Source organism: Blastomyces dermatitidis (assembly GCF_000003525.1).
Source record: "Blastomyces dermatitidis ER-3 genomic scaffold supercont1.5, whole genome shotgun sequence".
Classification (NCBI taxonomy): Eukaryota; Fungi; Ascomycota; class Eurotiomycetes; order Onygenales; family Ajellomycetaceae; genus Blastomyces; species Blastomyces dermatitidis.
In genome coordinates this window covers 34,618-54,494 of record NW_025544778.1, presented here as the reverse complement: position 1 = coordinate 54,494, position 19,877 = coordinate 34,618, and the positions used below count along the sequence as shown (strand labels likewise).

The following is a 19,877-nucleotide window of genomic DNA, read 5'->3' as shown; positions in this document are numbered from 1 at the left end:
TAATCTCTACAGTACTTTCAATAATGATATTAGCTGATTTCTTCTTAAGACTAGTCATTCTGAGATGTTTTTTCATCTCAGAAACTCATACTTTCATCTTCTTTTATAGATGAGTAAGAGAAATCTTCTCAGTCTTAATAAAATTTATTAATACTTGAAGCTCTGAGACTCTTGCTCTGTACTACTTAAGTATCTAAACTTCTTATCAGAGCTGATATAATATCTTTCTGTGAAGTAATACTTACAGAGAGATAGAAGTTATTATTACAGATATAACAGAAATAATAGAAGTAAGAGAAGAGATGAGTCTATAAAATCCTTCTCTTCTTCAGCTGCTTAACACAGTACAGGCAAGTAGCAGTGCTGATTAGAGACTGTATCAGAGCCTTCTTACAGAGAGAAGATAAAGAAACTATAGAACTCTGTAAACTCAACTCAGCAGTATCTCAAGCAGAGCTCAGATATGCTATAGAAGAGAAACTATGAATTAAGCTTCTTAAAGTCACTGTTCTCAGAATCAAGCTCTCTTCAAGTTTCTCTCTGAATGATTACACAGGGTTATACATTACTATGTTGACTGAGGAAGAGAGCAGTGTTGCAACAGTGATAAAAGAGATAGAAGAAGAACTGAATATAGATAAACTGATTGACAGAAGAGATAACATCTCACTGTAAGACATAATGACTACTGTCACAGTCACAAGAGAAGCAGAAGAAGAAGAAGAAGATATGAAAATAAAAGTAATACTCTCACAGCTCATTGACACTGCTGCCTTCAACCTGACTTTCTTAACAGTCACAGAGACTGCAGTCACATCATAAAGATGTTTATTATCTACTAGAAAACATCAGAATAAGCCTCTTATTATCTCTCAAGAATGATGCTTCCATGCACTCACTATTACAGATGAGAGAGAAGGAGAAAAATGTGTTATAAGAAGAAGAGAATCTTTTTGAAAAATCCTGCTACTACTGTTAGCTTTGTCTCTAAAATATATTACTTTTACAGAGAATTTTATATATAGAATGAAATATATTGAGAGATCTGTAAGTCACTTATTAACTATGTTTTTCACATTTTAAATTAATATATAAGAAACTCACTTACTACATATTTGATTTGAATAAAGATGAGAAAAGAAAGATCTATATAGTCAGTAGAAAAACTCATCTATTTCTTTGTATTATATACAGCACGCACACTATCAAATTAATTGATAACTGTTACTATATAATAAAGATAATTTCTAATCTGATAATCTTGAAAGCATTGAGACTATACTCTTAAAGAGAAGAGTATTGTCATACTCTCAGCTATATCAAGACTCTGTTACAGTTTTATACAGCTCATTGCTTTCATGTGAATAATTTCATTCTATCTGAACCAGTTTTCAACCACTCTATGACATCATTCAGATATATCATAGAAAGATTCAATTAATAAATATGAGAATCTCACTTCTATACAAGATCAGCAGATTACTTTTCCTTGACAGTGAGATACTGCTGAGATATCACTTCAGCTATTCTTACTTATGAAATGAGAGAAGATATTCACTCATTATCTATATAGAATAGCTAGATGCTGACTCTCTATAAAAGAAGTCAGTAATTTATTTTTTCTTCTACTGAAATATATATAAGAGTTACTGCATGTCTTATACAATCTTCTTAGTATACTAAGTATCATATCTGTGATATTCTTGCAACAACTCTGTAGTCTATGAGCTCGCTATTTAAGTAAGATAGTCAAGCTCACTTATATAACTTCTCAAACAACTACCTCTACGTGTCGCCGTTAACTAGCCATCACTTTGATTCCGCCACGTTACACTTCTCTAAATAATAATAATAATTTCATGATATTTAATGAATACACAGATCAGTTATATCACTGAATATAATACAGAATGTTAAAATATAGTGAAGTTTAATATATAAGATAACTATTCAGACTTTTTAATTGTATCAGATAATTAATTATTGAGTGTAATACTCTAATTGAAAAAAGATTTAGACATTGAAATCTTCTGATATAAACTGAACTCAGTTGAAATATATGATTAATTTACTGTTTCAGTTTTATAAGATAATAAAGACAGTCTTAATCACTTATATATTAATACTGCAGTCAGGCTGATGAGTGTATAACAGTTTATTTACTCAACTTAAGAAGTAGTTAAATCACTTAAAAAGAAATTCAGTCTGAGATAATATTATAGTGCAGACTATAATTACTGTAAGAAATAAACTAGTATATTATTACAGTAAAACTGAACAATCTTTTATAGAGTACTATACTATAGCAGCTCTACTAGATCTCTTCTATTAAGTTAATATCTACACTTCTCAAGATTGAACAGAGAAGAATCAGACTTGTATATTAAATTAATCTGAGACTACTATAATATTAACTATCAGAGATTTAAATGAGCAGATGTTAGAGATATAAAGATAGTGAAATACAATTCTCTAGTAAGTAATAATCTTTGATAATACTCTATAATATATAGAACTATAATACTAACTGTGAAACAGAACTTATATATATTAATTACAACTGAAAATCAGATAAAACTATATACTTATAAAACTGAATTTAACTGCTATCTTCAAGCTAATCTGATAAATTTACATACTAAATCAATTCTAGAGTTATAGAAAATTATTAAGAGTATATATTCAATTATTACACTGATAATATATGATATTTCAATAATTTCATTAACAGAGATAAGAATGAAGTGAAAGTTTAACTCAAGCTGAGATATTTATTACTATTACTAAGAAAAATTATAAGAAGAAATAATCAAGAAACTTATAATTATAAAATATGAAATTATTAGACAGTTTAATATCTTTAATCACAGTATATCAGAGAAGTGTAGTTTTTATAAGAAAGTGAAGAATAAACTTATATAAGAATATATTTAGTTATTTTATAAGTATTATTAATAATTATTATCAAATTCTGATTATATAAGTAATCACTAAATAAACTGAATAAGACTGAATTTAATCTTCAGTCTCAGTCTTATTCTGATATTGAAAGAATGATTATCTTTCACAGTTTATTCTGAGAAATTACTCTTATTTCACTATTCTTGTATTAAATCTGATCATTTTTCACATTATTTCTCTCAGAAATAATTCATTTTCAGATTTTTTTAATACTTGATTCTAATAAGACTCACGTCAAGAAATGTATGAGATCAGGCTAAATGAGATTAAATGTGTAAGAATAAGTGCTGGCAGGCGATTATTCAGGTGTTTGCAGCTTGGCGTGATATGTACTGTTAACTACTAGAAGTATTCATGATAGAAAGATAAAATGTAGAGATCAAATGTATAATAGCATTCAAGCTGAGTTATGAATAGTATTCATGAACTTCAGTCTATATAGTTGTGTGTAGACTGGCCGGCGGGACCATGAATTTCACATTTGATCCCATTTGGTCTGGTCTCATACATTTCTTGGCGTGAGTCCCATCAGGACCAAGCCTCAAAAAAATCTGAAAATGGACCATTTCTGAGAGAAATGATGTGAAAAATGATCAGATTTAATTCAAGAACAGTGAAATGAGAGTAATTTTCCAGAATAAACTGTGAAAGATGATCATTCTTTCAAAATCAGAATGAGACTGAGACTGAAGATCAAAATCAGTCTCATTCAGTTCATTCAGTGATTGCTTATATAATCAGAATTTGATAACAATTATTGATAACACTCATGAAATAACTAAATACATTCTTGTACAAGTTTATTCTTCACTTTCTTATGAAAACTACACTTCTCTGATATACTGTGATCAGAGGTATTAAACTGTCTGATAATTTCATGTTTTATAATCATGAGTTTCTTGATTATTTCTTCTTGTAATTGTCCTCAGTAATAGTGATAAATATCTCAACTTGAGTTGAACTTTCACTTCATTTTCATCTCTGTTAATGAAATTGTCAGAATATCATGCATCATCAGTGCAATAGTTGAATATATACTCTCAACAATTTTTCATAACTCTAGAATTGATTTAGCATGTAAATTCATTGAATCATCTTGAAGATAGTGATCAAATTCAGTTTTACAAGCATGTAGTTTTGTCTGATTTTCAGTTGCAATCAATGTATGCAAGTTCTGTTTCAAAGTTAGTATTATAGTTCTATATGATATGAAGTATTATCAAAGATTGTTACTTACTAGAGAATTGTATTTCACTGTCTTCACATCTTGAATATCTGCTTATTCAAATCTCTGATAGTTGACATTGTAGTAGTCTCAGGCTAATTTGATATATGAGTCTCATTTCTTCTCTGTTCAATCTTGAGAAGTGTAGATATTAACTCAACAGAAGAGATCTAGTAGAGCTGCTATAGTATAGTACTCTGCAAAAGATTGTTTCATTTTGCTGTAGTAATATGTCAGTTTATTCCTTACAGCAATAATAGCCTGCACTATAGTATTATCTCAGACTGAATTTCTTTTTAAGTGATTCAACTGCTTCTTAAGATGAGTAAATAAACTGTTATACACTTATCAGACTGACTGCAGCATTGGTGTACAAGTGATTGAGACTGTCTTTATTGTCTTATAAAACTGAAACAGTAAATCAATTACATATTTCAACTGAGTTCACTTCATATCAGAAAGTTTCAATATCTGAATCTTTTCTCAATCAGAGTGTTGCACTCAATGATCAATTATCTGATGCAATCAAAGAGTCTGAACAGCTATCTCATATATTGAACTTCACTGTGTTCTAACATTCTGTATCATATTCAGTGATGTGACTGATTTGTTTGTTTATTGAATATCATGAAATCATTGTTGTTGTTTAGAAGAGGTACAAATTGCATTAGCAATGTTTCAAATCTATGATATTTAAATTATTAGTCAATCTATTCAAAATTAACAGTAGCATTATTAAAAAGCATTATCAAAAAGCAATATTAAAAAGTGTTGTCAAAAAACATTATCTTTTGCAAAGTGAATGCAAAAGTTACTTGAGTAATCACTTTTATCTCATTCTCATCTCAAGAATCAGTCATCTCATTATTCTTCATCTTGATGTTAAGATTCTTTATCAGTGTTTGCATCACAAGTTGAATCATATGAGCAATGCAGGGAATATGACCTTGTTTATCATTTCAGGAATGCAAAGCCAATTTTTGCTTCAAGCTCTTCATCATAGTGTAGTTATTCACAGCATTATCAGTTGTAATTGTAAGAAGACTGAGACTAATATTCTAATAGTCATTTTTAATCACAGTCATTAATATCTCTGTCATATAATCCTCAGTATGACTACTGATCAATGATTCAAATTCAATTAATATCTCTCAATAAGTTCAGTTCTCATCAATGTAATAACATGTAACTCTTATAAATGCAAGATTGTTTATACTAGTTCATGCATTCACTGTGAGAGATACTCTTTAATGATTCTTCAACTCTGATTCTAGATGTTACATATTAACTTTGTAGTGTATCTCAAGATTGAACTGAAGACAGAATTGATATGAAATATGAAGATTTGAATTAAGCATTTGAAGAAGTGTTTGAAATTCAGAGTTTTCAATTGATTGAAGAGAAAGATTCAGAGATATATATATGTGAAGTAATTATTCACAGAAGTTATCAGATGAGAGTTGTGAAATCAGAGTACTGATACAGAGTTGTTTTCACATGATTTTCTTCAAATTAGAAAGTTAGTATTATCAAAAATTGTTATCTGATAGAGCAACTTACCAGCTCAGTAGTAATTTTCTGATTATTTTTCTTTTATTATCTGCATTCTGATGACTTCAGATGTTGAGAAATTTCTTCAGAGTCATGATCAGTTTATAATGAATGTTTCTGAATAAAGTTGCAGTGATTATAGTAAAGAGATAACTCTTCAGTAATCTGCAATACAATCTGTTGATAATTATTTCATAGTTCATCTCAATATTTATGTTGAGTTTTTCATAAATTTCATGACCTGAAATCAGATGTGAAGAATGAAGTGATTATTCATCATGATTGAAAGAGAGCATTCTGTGTTGAATTGTAAATAATGTAGACTTTGTGATTCACAGTGATTTCTTGAAGAGTTTGTGAATCTTTAATAGAAGTAAAAGAAGTAAAAGAAGTGAATTCAGAAGATATAATAATAATTTGAGAAAGATGACAATTTATTTTCAATAACTGATCACTGATGTGTGTAAGAAGAATTAATATAAGAGAAAATAATCTTATTTCTTAGCTTAGTTATAATTTTAGTACTAACTCAGATTGAATATCATTGATGTATAAAAGTAAATAAACAATCTTGATTAATCTCTGTCATATTTCTTGAAATATATTAATATTGTGAAAGAGAGTGTTATCAAATTACATTATCAGATAATATCATTAAAAATATATTAATATTATAAATATCAATGTTGAAAAAATGTTGATACTTATACATTATAGTGATTTGTGAATCATGATAGTTAAATATATATATATATATATATCATTCCTGACTTGATTACAACTTGTACAATAATTTTTGAAAACTTAAAATCAATTTTAATTATTAATAATTAAAAACTTAAACTTACAACTAACTAATATAAAAAGAAAAAAATCTACTTCTTCTCTTTCTTATTCTTCTTATCATTCTTCATAATTCACTTCTCATTCTTCTTCTTCTTCTTCTTCTTCTTCTTCTTCTCCTCATCTGAGATGATAATCACCTCAAAATCTCTCTCTGCTACCTTCTCAGAGAAGGGTTTCTGCTGCTTTCTCTCAGTCAGGTCAATCTGCACCTCAAAATCCTGCATTTCCTGGTCTGCTGTCTCAGGTTTCACCTCAGCAGCAAGCAGATTGACATGCTCAGAGAGCAGAGCTGTCTCCTCAATGTCCTGAATCATGGAGTGCATTTGAGACCTGAATAAGACCTCAATCTTCTTCTCCTCTGCCAGCTTCTGCTAATTAATTAGAGAATAGAAGTGTTATCAAAAATCATTATCTCTCAATAAAAAACTTATCAGTTTTGACTTCTTTGTCTTCTGCTTCAATATCTTCTCAATCTTCTTCTGTCACTGCTTATTTACAGTAATACTCTTCTTCTCTCTCTCTCTCTTCATCTTGACCTCAAATCATTCTCAGGACTTCTTCTAGTCTCATCACTGCTGTATGAGACTCTTCACTATCTTCTTTTTCAATCTCTCACAGACAGTGTCATTCACATTATTTCTATACTTAGTTCAGTCTAAATCTATCAGAAGCATTACTTAAAATTGTTATTATTCTACTCTCTTACAGAGTCTCTTCAAGATATCATAATATGCCTTACAATCTGTCTCCCTGTGCTTGAACATCTTCTTCTTCTCTCCCTTCAATCTGTGACAGCGCTCACGCGCCTTAGTGATCCACAGGACCGCAGAATATTTGAAGAGAAATGACATGATTGATTTTAATGAGTATTGAAGAGGAAGTAAAGGCAGGCAATGATATAATAATAATAATGATGATGATGATGATGATAATGATGATGATGATAGTGATGATGATAATGATGATGATGATAATGATGATGATGATGATGATGATAATGATAATGATGATGAAAGAGAGAGTGTATCGGAATATATTATTGACTTATCAAATATAAAGAGACAAAGAAACTATTAACAGCTTTCAGAGATGTATAGAAACAGCTACAGTGTTGCATAGCAACATTATCTTCATTCAATGCATGCACTATTGATATTCTTTGTATACATTTATCATATAATCTATATCAGAGATACATGCAGAAAACAGATCTTTATTGCTAGAAAGAATGATTGCAGTGATTCTCTGTTTTCATATTATAAAGATAAGTTATTCTCATTTCTTTCTTCTCTCTTTTCTCTTCTTCTTCAATCCATCACTAAGTTCAAGCTGATATGAAAACTATTAAAACACTCATAGAAACCCTTAAATTGAAGAGTATAAACTAATCAAATTTTAAATGCAGATGAACTAAATTAATTCAATAATACTAATTATTCATTCTTCTCTCAATAAAATAACAGTTGCATCTTCTCTCCCTCTCTCTCAAACAAAACATGGCTCGCGAAAAGCGAGTATCACGCCAGGCCATAATGGCCAACACAGCCTCAGTATACAGAGCTGTATACACACAGTGCATGCTGAACTGAGAGACTGTGTGAGTTGCAAACTAATAACAGCATCTCAGAAAGAGCTGTGCAGTGTGAGAAAGCTGCAACTCTCAGCCACATATACAGAGAGTGAATCACTACAGTAAGTGTATATGCATTGCATGAAAGTAACACTTTTTAATAACACTCAGTCTCTGATATCATGAAAATAGAGTCTCTTCATGAGATCTGTTTTTATCAGAAGTCAGAGAATCTTATATTTCTCAAGATCATCTTCACATGTCTTATTCATGAAATCAATGAGAGAAATCATCAATTTCAGTATTCTATTCTTGATGTCATTTAAGTGACAGCAGAGTTCACCCTGATCACACTTTTTAAGTGTATGTTTTCTAATTATTCACATTTATACAGATATATACTGATTATTTATTAGATAATGTTAAGACAATGACTCATCACAGCTGTGTTACTCTCACTGTGAGAGATACACAGTTGATAATGAATATTACAAAGACTCTGAGAAGTGAGTATTTTAAAGATGCTGCAGCTCTGCAATCTTGATTTTTATTGTTTTTATTTTTTATTTTTTTCTTTTTCTTTTCTTTTTTTTTTTTTTAATGTGATTTTTTCTTGTGTTTATTTTGTTTTTTATTTTTTATTTTTTTTTGTATTTTATGTTTTTTTCATAATTAAAATTATATGAATTATGATCTGTGTTTAGAAAAGTAATGATATTTGATAACACTCTCTATTGAATTTTCAACAAATGAGTACTATGTTATGATATTATGTAAGTGAGAAGTGATTTCATAGTCTCATTTGATGTCATTCTCAATAATGAGATCAGAATGAAAATGTGACTAAGAATTCAAACATATTCTTTATCTGAGACTAGATTTTTATTTGAAAAGTGAATCTGAAATCTTTAATAGTTAAAATAACATGATTTGAAATCAATCTGATGAACACAAACCATGATCAGGAGTAATGCTTTTAGGCAACGTGACAACTGTAAAGTTTGATCCTGGTCTCAGACACGGTCACACGGTCAGTCTAGTTGTGTGTAGTCAAGAGCCGCTAGGTCTATTAGTTATGTAAGAGATAGAAATAGAGATAAAGAATTCATAAGAAGCAGAATTTCTTACATATTTCTTCCTCTCTAAGACTTTGTCTGTGTAGCCTTTCACTGAGTGACTTCATAGAATCAGCTCAGCACTGCAGTAATACTCACTAAAAATTCTTCATATCTATAAAAAATCTCAGTGAGAAAAAATCTCTTATTATTATAAAGAGAAAAGAGTCTGTCACTTAGTTTCTTATTTTATAAGATTCTTTATAATCTACAGATTCTTCTCTGACTATTATACAGATTCATCTCATATCTTTTATACAGAAGAATTTCAGTTGACTCTCAATCATTTCTATGAGATTCTTATGTAATTATTATACAGATTCATCTCATAGATGAATCACTCTCTGTGAGATTATCTTTATTAAAGAGAAGCATTTGTAAGTTAATCTTTCACTCATTCTCATGAATTATTGTTCTTTGACACTGTAGAATTATAAGAAATTTTTCATTCTTTCATCAACTCTGTAGAATTATAGAATCAAGATATTCACAGTCTGTAATTACTCTTTATAGTTATATAGAAAGATTCAGGCCTGTGATTCATAATCACTCTTATTTACTAGAGTGATCTGACTGTTTCACAGAATTACTCACAGTGTAAGTAAATCTCTCTAGAGTAGTATAAATATCTCAGATCTGTTCATGAAATCTCATCTTCTTTTTTCTTTTTCTGTAACAGCTCTCATTCTTATAAACTATGAGTATCTTTATTCATCTATGAAGTATTTTCACTCAGATAATAGAGAGAGAGTATTTCTAATAATATCTGCATATTAATTCAAGAACTTCTCAAGAATAAAAATTTTTTCAATTTCAATATCTTTATAAATAATGTCTGATCACTGCTGAGCTTCTTATAAGTGTTTTCATAACTTCTCTGATTACTTTTTATCAGCTGATGAAGCAGGAACACTGTCACTTATAACTGTATCTTCATCTTTCTCAGTTCTGTCATCACATCTGATGTTCAGGCCAGTAATCAATCTCATGTCTTTCTCAGATCAGTCTCTGACTCTAAGTAGTGCAGTCTCTCTCTTTGCTGTAAGTCTTCTCATAAGTAATTTCTTACAGATTCTAGCTAACAGTTCTTACAAAGCTCTCAGTGTTGTCAGTGTCTTCTGTGATCTCACAGGCCTATAATCACTCTCTCTCTACTCACACAATCTCTGATCAGATATATGCAAATATGTCTAGGTTTCTTATTAATGATTCTCACACTGCAGCACATTTTCACAATTTCATTATTAATAAGTGATGAGTTCTCAGATACTTATAAAATTCAGATAATTAAGATAATATAAATACTATAAATTTATGATAGAAGTTAATCTGAACAGATGAGCTCTCTCTTTATATCTCAATTGTTTCCAGGCTGAATACTTCAGTATAACTGAGAGAGTGAACACAGCTTTATAAGAAGTATCTGATTATACATACAGATAATTAGTTCTTAATATTCTGCTATAACTGTATATATTCTGATGTTCAGCTTCTCTGAAGTCTGTGCATTTCTGATAATCTTTATATTAAATACAATAATTATCTGTATCATGAGTATAATACTCTCTGCTTCTTTGAAGAAGAAAATTAATAGTTATAGAGAAGTTAAGTGTTACAGATATTGAGAGTATAAGTATAAATTTTCTTTATTTTTTCTTTATTAATCTCTAAATTATGTTTGTAATTCTGTTTATTTTCTTATTTTTTAGCTTTAATAAGAATATGATTTCTTCTTTTCTTATATACACTGCAGACTATTCATTTCAGTAGAAACTTATTATCTTATAGATTAGAATTTATAAATAACAGTGTTAATATCTTTATTATAATCAGATTCTTAGTGAAGACTGCATTATTCTGACTTATCAGAATTCACAGTATAAAAGTTATATCTTAACTTCTGTAGATATCTTATCTACTCAGATGATTTTTAAGTAAACTTATTCATCTTATCAGAATACTCTTATCACTGAACCTTGAATCAGAGCTCATAATCTCACTTCTCTAAGTTAATAATCTCTTTGATCTGATATTCTCTTTCACTCTCTAGTACTTCATAGACAGAGTAATGAGTCACAGAGTTCTTTTCTAAGAATTTCTTATATTTACAGAGTAAAGAGATATGAAAAACATTGTATATCTGTAACTTAGATAGCAGTTTCAATTTATAGAACTATAAGCTAACTTTCTTCACAATCTTATAAGACTCTGTTCACAAGAGATTCAGCTTCTTACTAGATCTCTGTATAATAATGTTTTCTAGACTTAGTCAGACTCTATCATCTTTCTTAAAACTCTTTATAATATGCTTAAAGTCATAGTATCTCTTCTGATACTCTTGAGACTTTCTCAAGAATTTACAGACTTTCTCTCGGATTTTCTGAATTCTCTCAGTTCATTCATAAGTATCATCACACTCTATAGTGTACTCTCACAGATTTATCAAGATTATTCATGAATAAGTCTTAGTAAGTATCTCAAAGAAGGTTTTATCTGTGCTGACATGCTTTGAGTTGTTATATATGAACTTTATAAGTGATAATTAATACACTAAGTCATTCTGATTGTAATTGATAAAGCACTGCAGATACTGTTTTAATATATTTATCAGATATTCTATCTGATTATCTATCTGTTGATGAAAAGCTGTGCTTAGATCTTATAAGATCTTCAGTATAATTATCAGATTAGATCAGAACTCTTCTACAAAGATTGATTCTCTATCTGAGATAATATTTATAGATAATTCATACAATCAGATTATATTATGAATAAAGATATAAGTTAAATTCTTTGACTTCAAGTTTTTGCAGATGAATATAAAGTATATTATCTTGATAAAGTAATTCACTATCATCAGCACACTGTTAAAGCAGATATTATATACATTCTTGCTTTCAGAGAGACTTATAAGAGTATTCATTTCTAGCTGTTTTCAAGGTTTCTACAGAATGAGTAGAGAAGTAAGTTCTTTATATAATCTGAACTGTATTACTCATGAACTCTGATAAACAGTATAAGAATTCACTATCTTCTTCATAAGTTCTTATATCTTCAGTTAGAAGTATTTTCTTACAAGTAACTCATGAGTTCTAGTATCTATAAAATAACTTACTAGAGAAGAGTCATGATACCTTTTAATAAGTTCTATATATAGAAACTTATTCACAGATATATAAATCTGACTCTCTCTTTATAAGAGATTATTTAAGTCTCTTTAATTCTTTATTTCTGCAGAATTGATCTCTGCTGTGAGCAGTTTTTAAATATACTGAGTATATTCATTCTTCAGTTGCAGTTCAGATAATCTGAATAGAAGATCTTATAAAGACTTATACTCTATTTCTTCTTATATCAGATCTTTCACAGTGGTTCTCAAAGTCTGCAAACTCTTCAGATTATAGATACTCTCTCTAAGAATTCTCACAGAGATTCTCAGAGTGTTAACTCTCAGTGTTATAGAGAGTAGTTATATAGACTTCTTCTCTTTCTTTCTCTTCTTCTCTTATAAAGAATTAGAAGACTCTTCAGTCAATCTCTTTATAATACTCAGTTTAAGCATTTTATAAAGCTTTTCTATCTTCTCTACTCTCTCTATATCTATCATTCTGGTCTTCTTAATATAGTCTGATCTGTGAGAGAGTTCATCTACTGAGTTCTTAGTTCTCTTAATATATTCTATCTTGAATCAGAACTTACTCAGTCTCTGAGCTCAGTGAATCTACTATTATAAGAGTTTCTTAATTGAAGTAAACTATTATAAGCTATCATGATCAGTTCTAATAGTAATCACTGTTATAAGATTCTTAAAGTAGTGATATCAGTAATGAAAGAATTTCACTATTATAAGAAGCTTCTGATCATGAATGTTATAGTTAATCTCTATAAGTTACATCTTTTATAAGAAAAAGATCACTGAAACTCAGTTCTCATTTAACTGTAGTTACAAGACTATTTTTGAAATTATAAAGAAGAAGATATCTATCTCTAATCTGATTAAGAGTAAGAAATTAAAGTGAAATAGTATCACTGTATTTATAAATATCTATTTCAATCTTATAAAGATCTTATGAGCTTCTAGAATAAGAAAGTTCTTACAGTTCTTTCTTCTTAACAATCTTTTCATTCTCTATTTATAGAATGACTTCTTCTCATTTTCACTCTTCAGTATGTCTGTAAGAGTTAAGAAGATTCTCATGAATACAAAGATAAATTATCTATAGAAATTCACAAAGCTCAGAAAGATCTGAATCTTATAAATACTAGTTAACTCTGATTATAATAGAATAGTCTTAATCTATGAAGATTTCATCTGAATATCATCTACTGTGATTATATATTCTAGGAAATTAATTTAGTGAGTACTGAAGTTGTACTTTATAAGCTTAATATACAGTTCTGTCTTATCTAAGATCTTTAACACACTTTATATATACTCAGTGTGTTCTTTCTTCTTTACAGAGTACACTATTATATCATTCAGATATATTATTATGAAGACATTCAAATATACATAAAGTGTTTTATTAATAAAAGACTGAAATGCTGTGAAAGTATTAGTCAGATTAAAAGACATCACTAGATATTCAAATAATTTCAGTACAGTTCTAAAGACAGTCTTTCATTTATTCTCAGACTGTATTCACAGCTATGTATATATATTGATTACATTCAGTTGTATGAATATAACAGCTTCTGAGAGATGATTGATCACATTCTCAATCAGAGATAGAAAGTAGTAACTCTTTATTATTTTAGAGTTCAGATTACAGTAGTCTATACATAATCTGAGATCTTTATTCTTCTTCTTCATAAATATCACAGAGACTTCTGCAGAGATCTGTAAAGATCAGATAAAGTTATTCTTCAGATTCTTCTTTATATAGATCTGTAAGATCTCTGTCTCATGATAAAAGAGTTTATAGATTAATTATTAGAAGAGTTTCTACTCTTCTATTAAATCTATTATCAGATTCTTCTTATAGTAAGAAGAAAGCTCAGTTATCTTTACTGAGCTGAATATCTCTGTAAGATCTCAGTATTTCTCTAGTATCTGAAGCTTAGTTTTCATAACTGTGAGATTCTCAGACACTTATAAAGTTATTATATAGATGAGCTTGTCTTCTTTAATCAACTTTACAGTATCAACTGATTCTATCTCTATAAGTAAGTCTATTAACACTGATTAGAAGTATAAACCTGACTCACAGACAGCTATGTATAGATTATGTCTTTAAAGTTATACAAGTCTCAAGTATATGTTATCTGTAATATCTGTGATAATCACAGTTTCTATAAATCTTCTTCAGATTTCAGAGAGATCTTGTAATTCAAAAATAATTTTTATAAGTCTCTCAGCTCTCAGATCTGAGTTCTCACACTCTACTTATTATAAGAGCAGATTCTCAGTTTTCATCTTTCAGCTCATTCACTCTGCAAGCTTTAGAGACATCACAGTGATCTGAGATTCTGAGTTTATCAATACTTCTTATACTTATAAGATAGCAGTACTGCAGTGCAGTCTCTCTCTATAAGTAAGTATTTTTATCAGAGAAGTAACAGATTCAGATATCAGCTTTAAAACTCTTAAGAAGACTGTTACTGACTCTGTCTATAACTTCTCAAATTTCTATTTTAATTTATTCAGATAGTTTATACAGAGATATTCTGATTTAGAACAGATAAAGTAGAGTCTCTTTTTCTTAGTCTCTCTATTATATACTCTGTTTACAGAAGCTTATAAAGCTCTCTCTCTCTGCTCAGCAGTCAGATATAAATCTCTCTATATCTTATCATCTTTTTTTAATAAATCTATTCTCTGTTATTCTGATTCTTATAGAGCTGATTAATAATTCACTCTCTATAAGTCTGTAACTCTTATAGTGATTTATAAGTGATAAATAAGAGTTATCAGTTTCTTCAGAACTAAGAGCTTAGAGTCTTACTTAATAAGCTTGTTCTATATATCTTTATTCAGTCTCTTTATAAATATTATTATTCAGATTTTATTTCAGAGCTCTGTTTTCACAGATCTTAATTTATATTATAATTTTATAAAGTGCTGTGAGTAGTCTTTATCAGATTTCTCATCTCTTTTTCTAATATTAATAATTACAGTTCAGATATTCTCTGTCTGACTTACAAAGTCTCTCAACTCATTCTCTAGATAGATCTTAAGAATAGATCAGTGAAATCTCTTATAATCATTCTCTAGATAATTTAGTCAGTTCTTGACTTCAGTGTAATAGAGATCTATTATTATATAGATAACAGCTTCTTCATCTTTTATATCACATAGTCAGACTTATAAGTCAATTTTAAATACAAACTTGCAAAAGCTTTTATAAATTATGATTTGATAAGTAATTTTAAATAATCACAGCTTAAGAAAGTTTCTTTTCAGTTCATAAGTATCTCTGAAGATCATATCTAGAGACTCAGTTTAAGAATGTTTACAGATATTAAGCATTTCTTATAGAAAAATACCTTGATTTTATAAGAGATACTCAAGAATGTTCTTCACTGAGATTTATTTATTCATAAGTTCAGAGAGTTTCTCTGTCTGAGATGTAGAGAATAATGTTCTATAAGTAATTAATAAGTTCTCTAAGACTTCTTTTATAAGAGTTATTCATGATTCAGATGACTGCTTCTGAGTATCTGTAGTAGAGTTTACAGAGATTGAAGTATACAAGTTTCTAATTCTTTCAGTTATAATAGACAGTTGCTGACTAACTGAGCTTGAAATATAAGAATAAATGCTTATAGATAATTATTCAGATGTTTGTAGCTTGATATAATATATACTGTTAACTACTAGAAGTATTCATAGTAGAAAGATAAAGTGTAGAGATTAAATGTATAATAGTATTCCAGCTGAGTTATGAATAGTATTTGTGAACTTCAGTCTATATAGTTGTGTGTAGTCAAGAGCCGCTAGCCCTATTGATTACATGAGAGATAGAAATAGAGGTAAAGAATCCGCGAGGAGCGGGATTTCTTACAAAATGTGAAATTCATGATCTCACCGGTCAGTCTAGTTCGTAAGCAACCTCTGCGTTCTCACATAAATAGAAATGTAGACAGTAAATATACCTCTGTGAGCAGCTTCATCATTGAAGATAATATTACCTTGTCTGAATCTGTACTGATTACTAGAAGGAAGAGATATATGATACAGTTAACATGTACATATAATACCTCTGAATAAGAGTCACTTGAGCCGCAATCATTATCTCAAACAGCTCAGAATGTTTGAATCAAAATAAATACAGAATATAATATAAGTTTAAGAGAGAAAGAAGATCTTCTCTTAACAGAACACTCTACACTCAATCAAGATAGTCTTAATCAAGATAGTCTTAATCAAGATAGTCTCACTGATGAGATCACTGAAATGATGACATGCTTCACCTGTTTATAAGAGAGTTCTCAGAAGTAAACACAGTGAAAATCATCTGTAAGCAATGACTATGAAAACAGAGAATAAATTTCAATGTCACTATGAACTGAGTCACTTGAACAGATAAATTCCGCGAATTCAAGAATAACTACAGTTATATTAAAATGAAGATTACTACAAAGCTCTCAGAGTCAAAAGACTATGACATCTGACACTGTAAAATTAAATTAAGAGCAGTTTTAATTGATGCATTTCACATTCTTGCAGATGAAGAACTGTTCTCTGATTCTTAACTGATAAATGATGATTTAAAGATCTGATGATATAAAGAAAGTCAACTATAAGAGTATATATGAAACTCAATGAAAAGTGAGCTGCAGACACTTATTCAATTAAAACTGAACTAAGTTGATAATTACAGTGTTATTAAGATAAGACACTCAGCTGTACTATGATAAGTAGTTAAATTAAAATATTGAATACACTGAGTAAATATTCAATTCAAATTATATAATAAAGTTATTACTATAATAATTACTGATTATGATAATACTATCACACTATATATGAAGTACTAATAGATGATAATAAAGAAAATGAATATATATAACTGATTAATATTCAAAGACGTTCTCATTTAACAATTCATACATAATCCGAAGACTCATATACAAACATTTGTTCAAATCTATCTTAAGAACCTGTATTAAGAAATTTCAAGACATCTGTTTTAGAGATTAATCTCAATGATCTCATTGATAATCTTATCTACTATAAGACAGTTATCAGATTAAGTGCTAATAAAAAGAGAATATCAGTGAAAGAAGCTGAAAAGAAAGCTGAACAGAAAAAGAAAAAGAATTAAAATGCTTAAAATCTCAAGAAATAGCAGTTTTCAGATTAATAAGAAAGCATCTTCTACATTTAATAAGAAGGTATATTTAACTCAGATCTCAAATGTAAATACTTCAGTTACTAAGGTCATACTGAGACAGTCTGCTACTATAAAAACTGAAAGACTTAATCACAGAAATGGTAAAATATCAACTGTTTCAGTATTAAATACTATGCTGAAAAGAATGTAATATTCTTCATCAATGAAAAGAACTTCAACTTTATATTAACTGTAAAAGCTCTATCTGCTACTGTTATAGACTGAAAAGTCAGACACTTTTAAAAGAAAGTTAGTGAGAGATCATCTATAATATATATTATATTAAATATCATCACATTCACAATACTGCTGCTGCAGACATTGTTAAAATTACATAAATAGATATTATCAGCATGAATCTGAATATCTGCAGTCAGAAAAGCTCTGAAGACATTCTGACAGATACAGAGCCTTATTAGTCTGTTATCTTAATAATAGTTCATTCATTTATTTAACTTGTTTTTTGATTTTTTATTTTTTATTTTTTTTATTCTCTAACTTTTGTTAGTCCTCCGCGAAATCTTTGACACATGATACTATTATTTTTATATATAATATTCTTTCTTCAGTTATAGAACTACTCTGCTGAGTTGCAAATATCTACTCAGCAGAGTAGTAATTAAGAGAGGTGTCAGTTTCTCTCTTTATAGACTGACTACTTCTGTATAAGTGAGGTGTTCATCAATCACTTGACAAATGCCTATCACATATAAAAGGCCGTATAATAAATAGATCTCAATAATCAATCAACTACTACATATATATTATTTCTATCATTATAGATATTTATAAGTTGAATAGTATCAAACTCATTCTCTTTATCTATAATATTACTCACTAGAATATCAGAGTTATATATAATATTAAATCTCAGATTAAATTAATATCTTGATCTTTTTCTCTCATAAATCAGTACTCTTGATTTTATCTCAGATTTTTCAGGTAGAAAGTAGTAATAGCTTGAATAAAAAATGATGTACTTTTACTCAGTATCAAAGTTTGATTCTTGAAGAAGTATAAAGTCAACTTTATATTCAAATACAATCTGAAGATAAGAATAAAAACAAATTAAGTTTCTATTCACATTGTTTTGAATAAATGTAATTTTTGAAGAGTTTTTAAACTTTTTTTATTATTTTTATTGTATATTCATACTAAAAGAGAGTGAAGATAGAGCAGAATCTAATTACTATCATTAGATAGTAGATTATAACTATTTTAAAAAGTGAGAATCTCAACTGCTTATATTCTATCTAGTTTATTATCAGAGTCATTTCTCAATTCTCTAATCTTAACAGATATTTAAGAATTCAAATTCTGTTTATAATTAGCTGAAGAATTGAAGTTTGAAGATTTAGATAGTTAAGAGTTTCTTCTTTTTAAGCTTGCAGTTGCAGATTTACTGACTTGACTATTCTCTTCAGTTTTAAATTTACTTTAAGATTTATCTTTTCTTCAGTTCTTCTGAGTTCTTGAACTAAATATATGTAAGAGGCCTACGCCGAATAGATCAGCATTAAGATATAGATCTTATATAACAAAAGAGAAAAACATTAGAGAAGGAAAGAAAGAGAAAGTGTAGAAATCAGTGATTAAAGTGAATATTTATATACATATGTAATGATGTATGCAGTGAAGCTTCAGAGTGAAAGAATCTATACGCATTTATAGCAGCTGAGAATCAGTAATTGAGAACGGTTGAGAATCAGAGCATATGTGTTTAAGAGTGAAGCAGAAAAATCTATGAAGTGTAATGAAATAGTCTATATGATTAATCAGATACAGTCTGTTACATTAGTTCTCTCTTTTCAGAAGCAGTTCTTATCAGTCAAGAGCTGCTGTTTCAGATAACACAGAACTCAGAGTTCAGATCAGTTGATTGTAGTCAACTCATTTCATAAGATATTATCAGCTGCAGCCGCGGGGTCTCTCATTGAGAATATTCTCAATCTCTCACTCAAGCTCATTATCTTCTTCTATAATGCCTAGTGACTGTCAGTTAGAAGTCAGTTAAGAAGAGAACAGATCAGTGACAGTGTGATAGAGTAAGCTTGTATAAAATACATTATGAATTTCTGATAATGTATTAAGATAGTAGTTGTGACTATCTAAAACTTCTATTACTTTATATCTGATGTAATAGTAATCTAGTGTATAAGATGAATATGTGATCTGTATATTCTTAAGATTTAATCACACTAAGTCTTCTATCTTATACTGCTCAGCAGAATCTTGATGAACATTGATTTAATTCTCTTAATCTTGTTTAACAG

At 28.9% G+C, this 19,877-nt stretch overlaps 1 protein-coding gene across 1 annotated transcript; it reads right to left on the bottom strand.

Annotated features, from left to right (window-relative positions):
• Positions 1-6,654: 6,654 nt before the first annotated feature.
• Positions 6,655-7,434, bottom strand: BDCG_17003 (uncharacterized protein; the record flags this gene model as incomplete). The annotated part of the gene is made up of 2 exons (XM_045426173.1): positions 6,655-6,954; positions 7,282-7,434. The coding sequence occupies 2 exons, from the start codon at positions 7,432-7,434 to the stop codon at positions 6,655-6,657; spliced, it is 453 nt and encodes a 150-aa protein (XP_045280978.1).
• Positions 7,435-19,877: the final 12,443 nt, after the last annotated feature.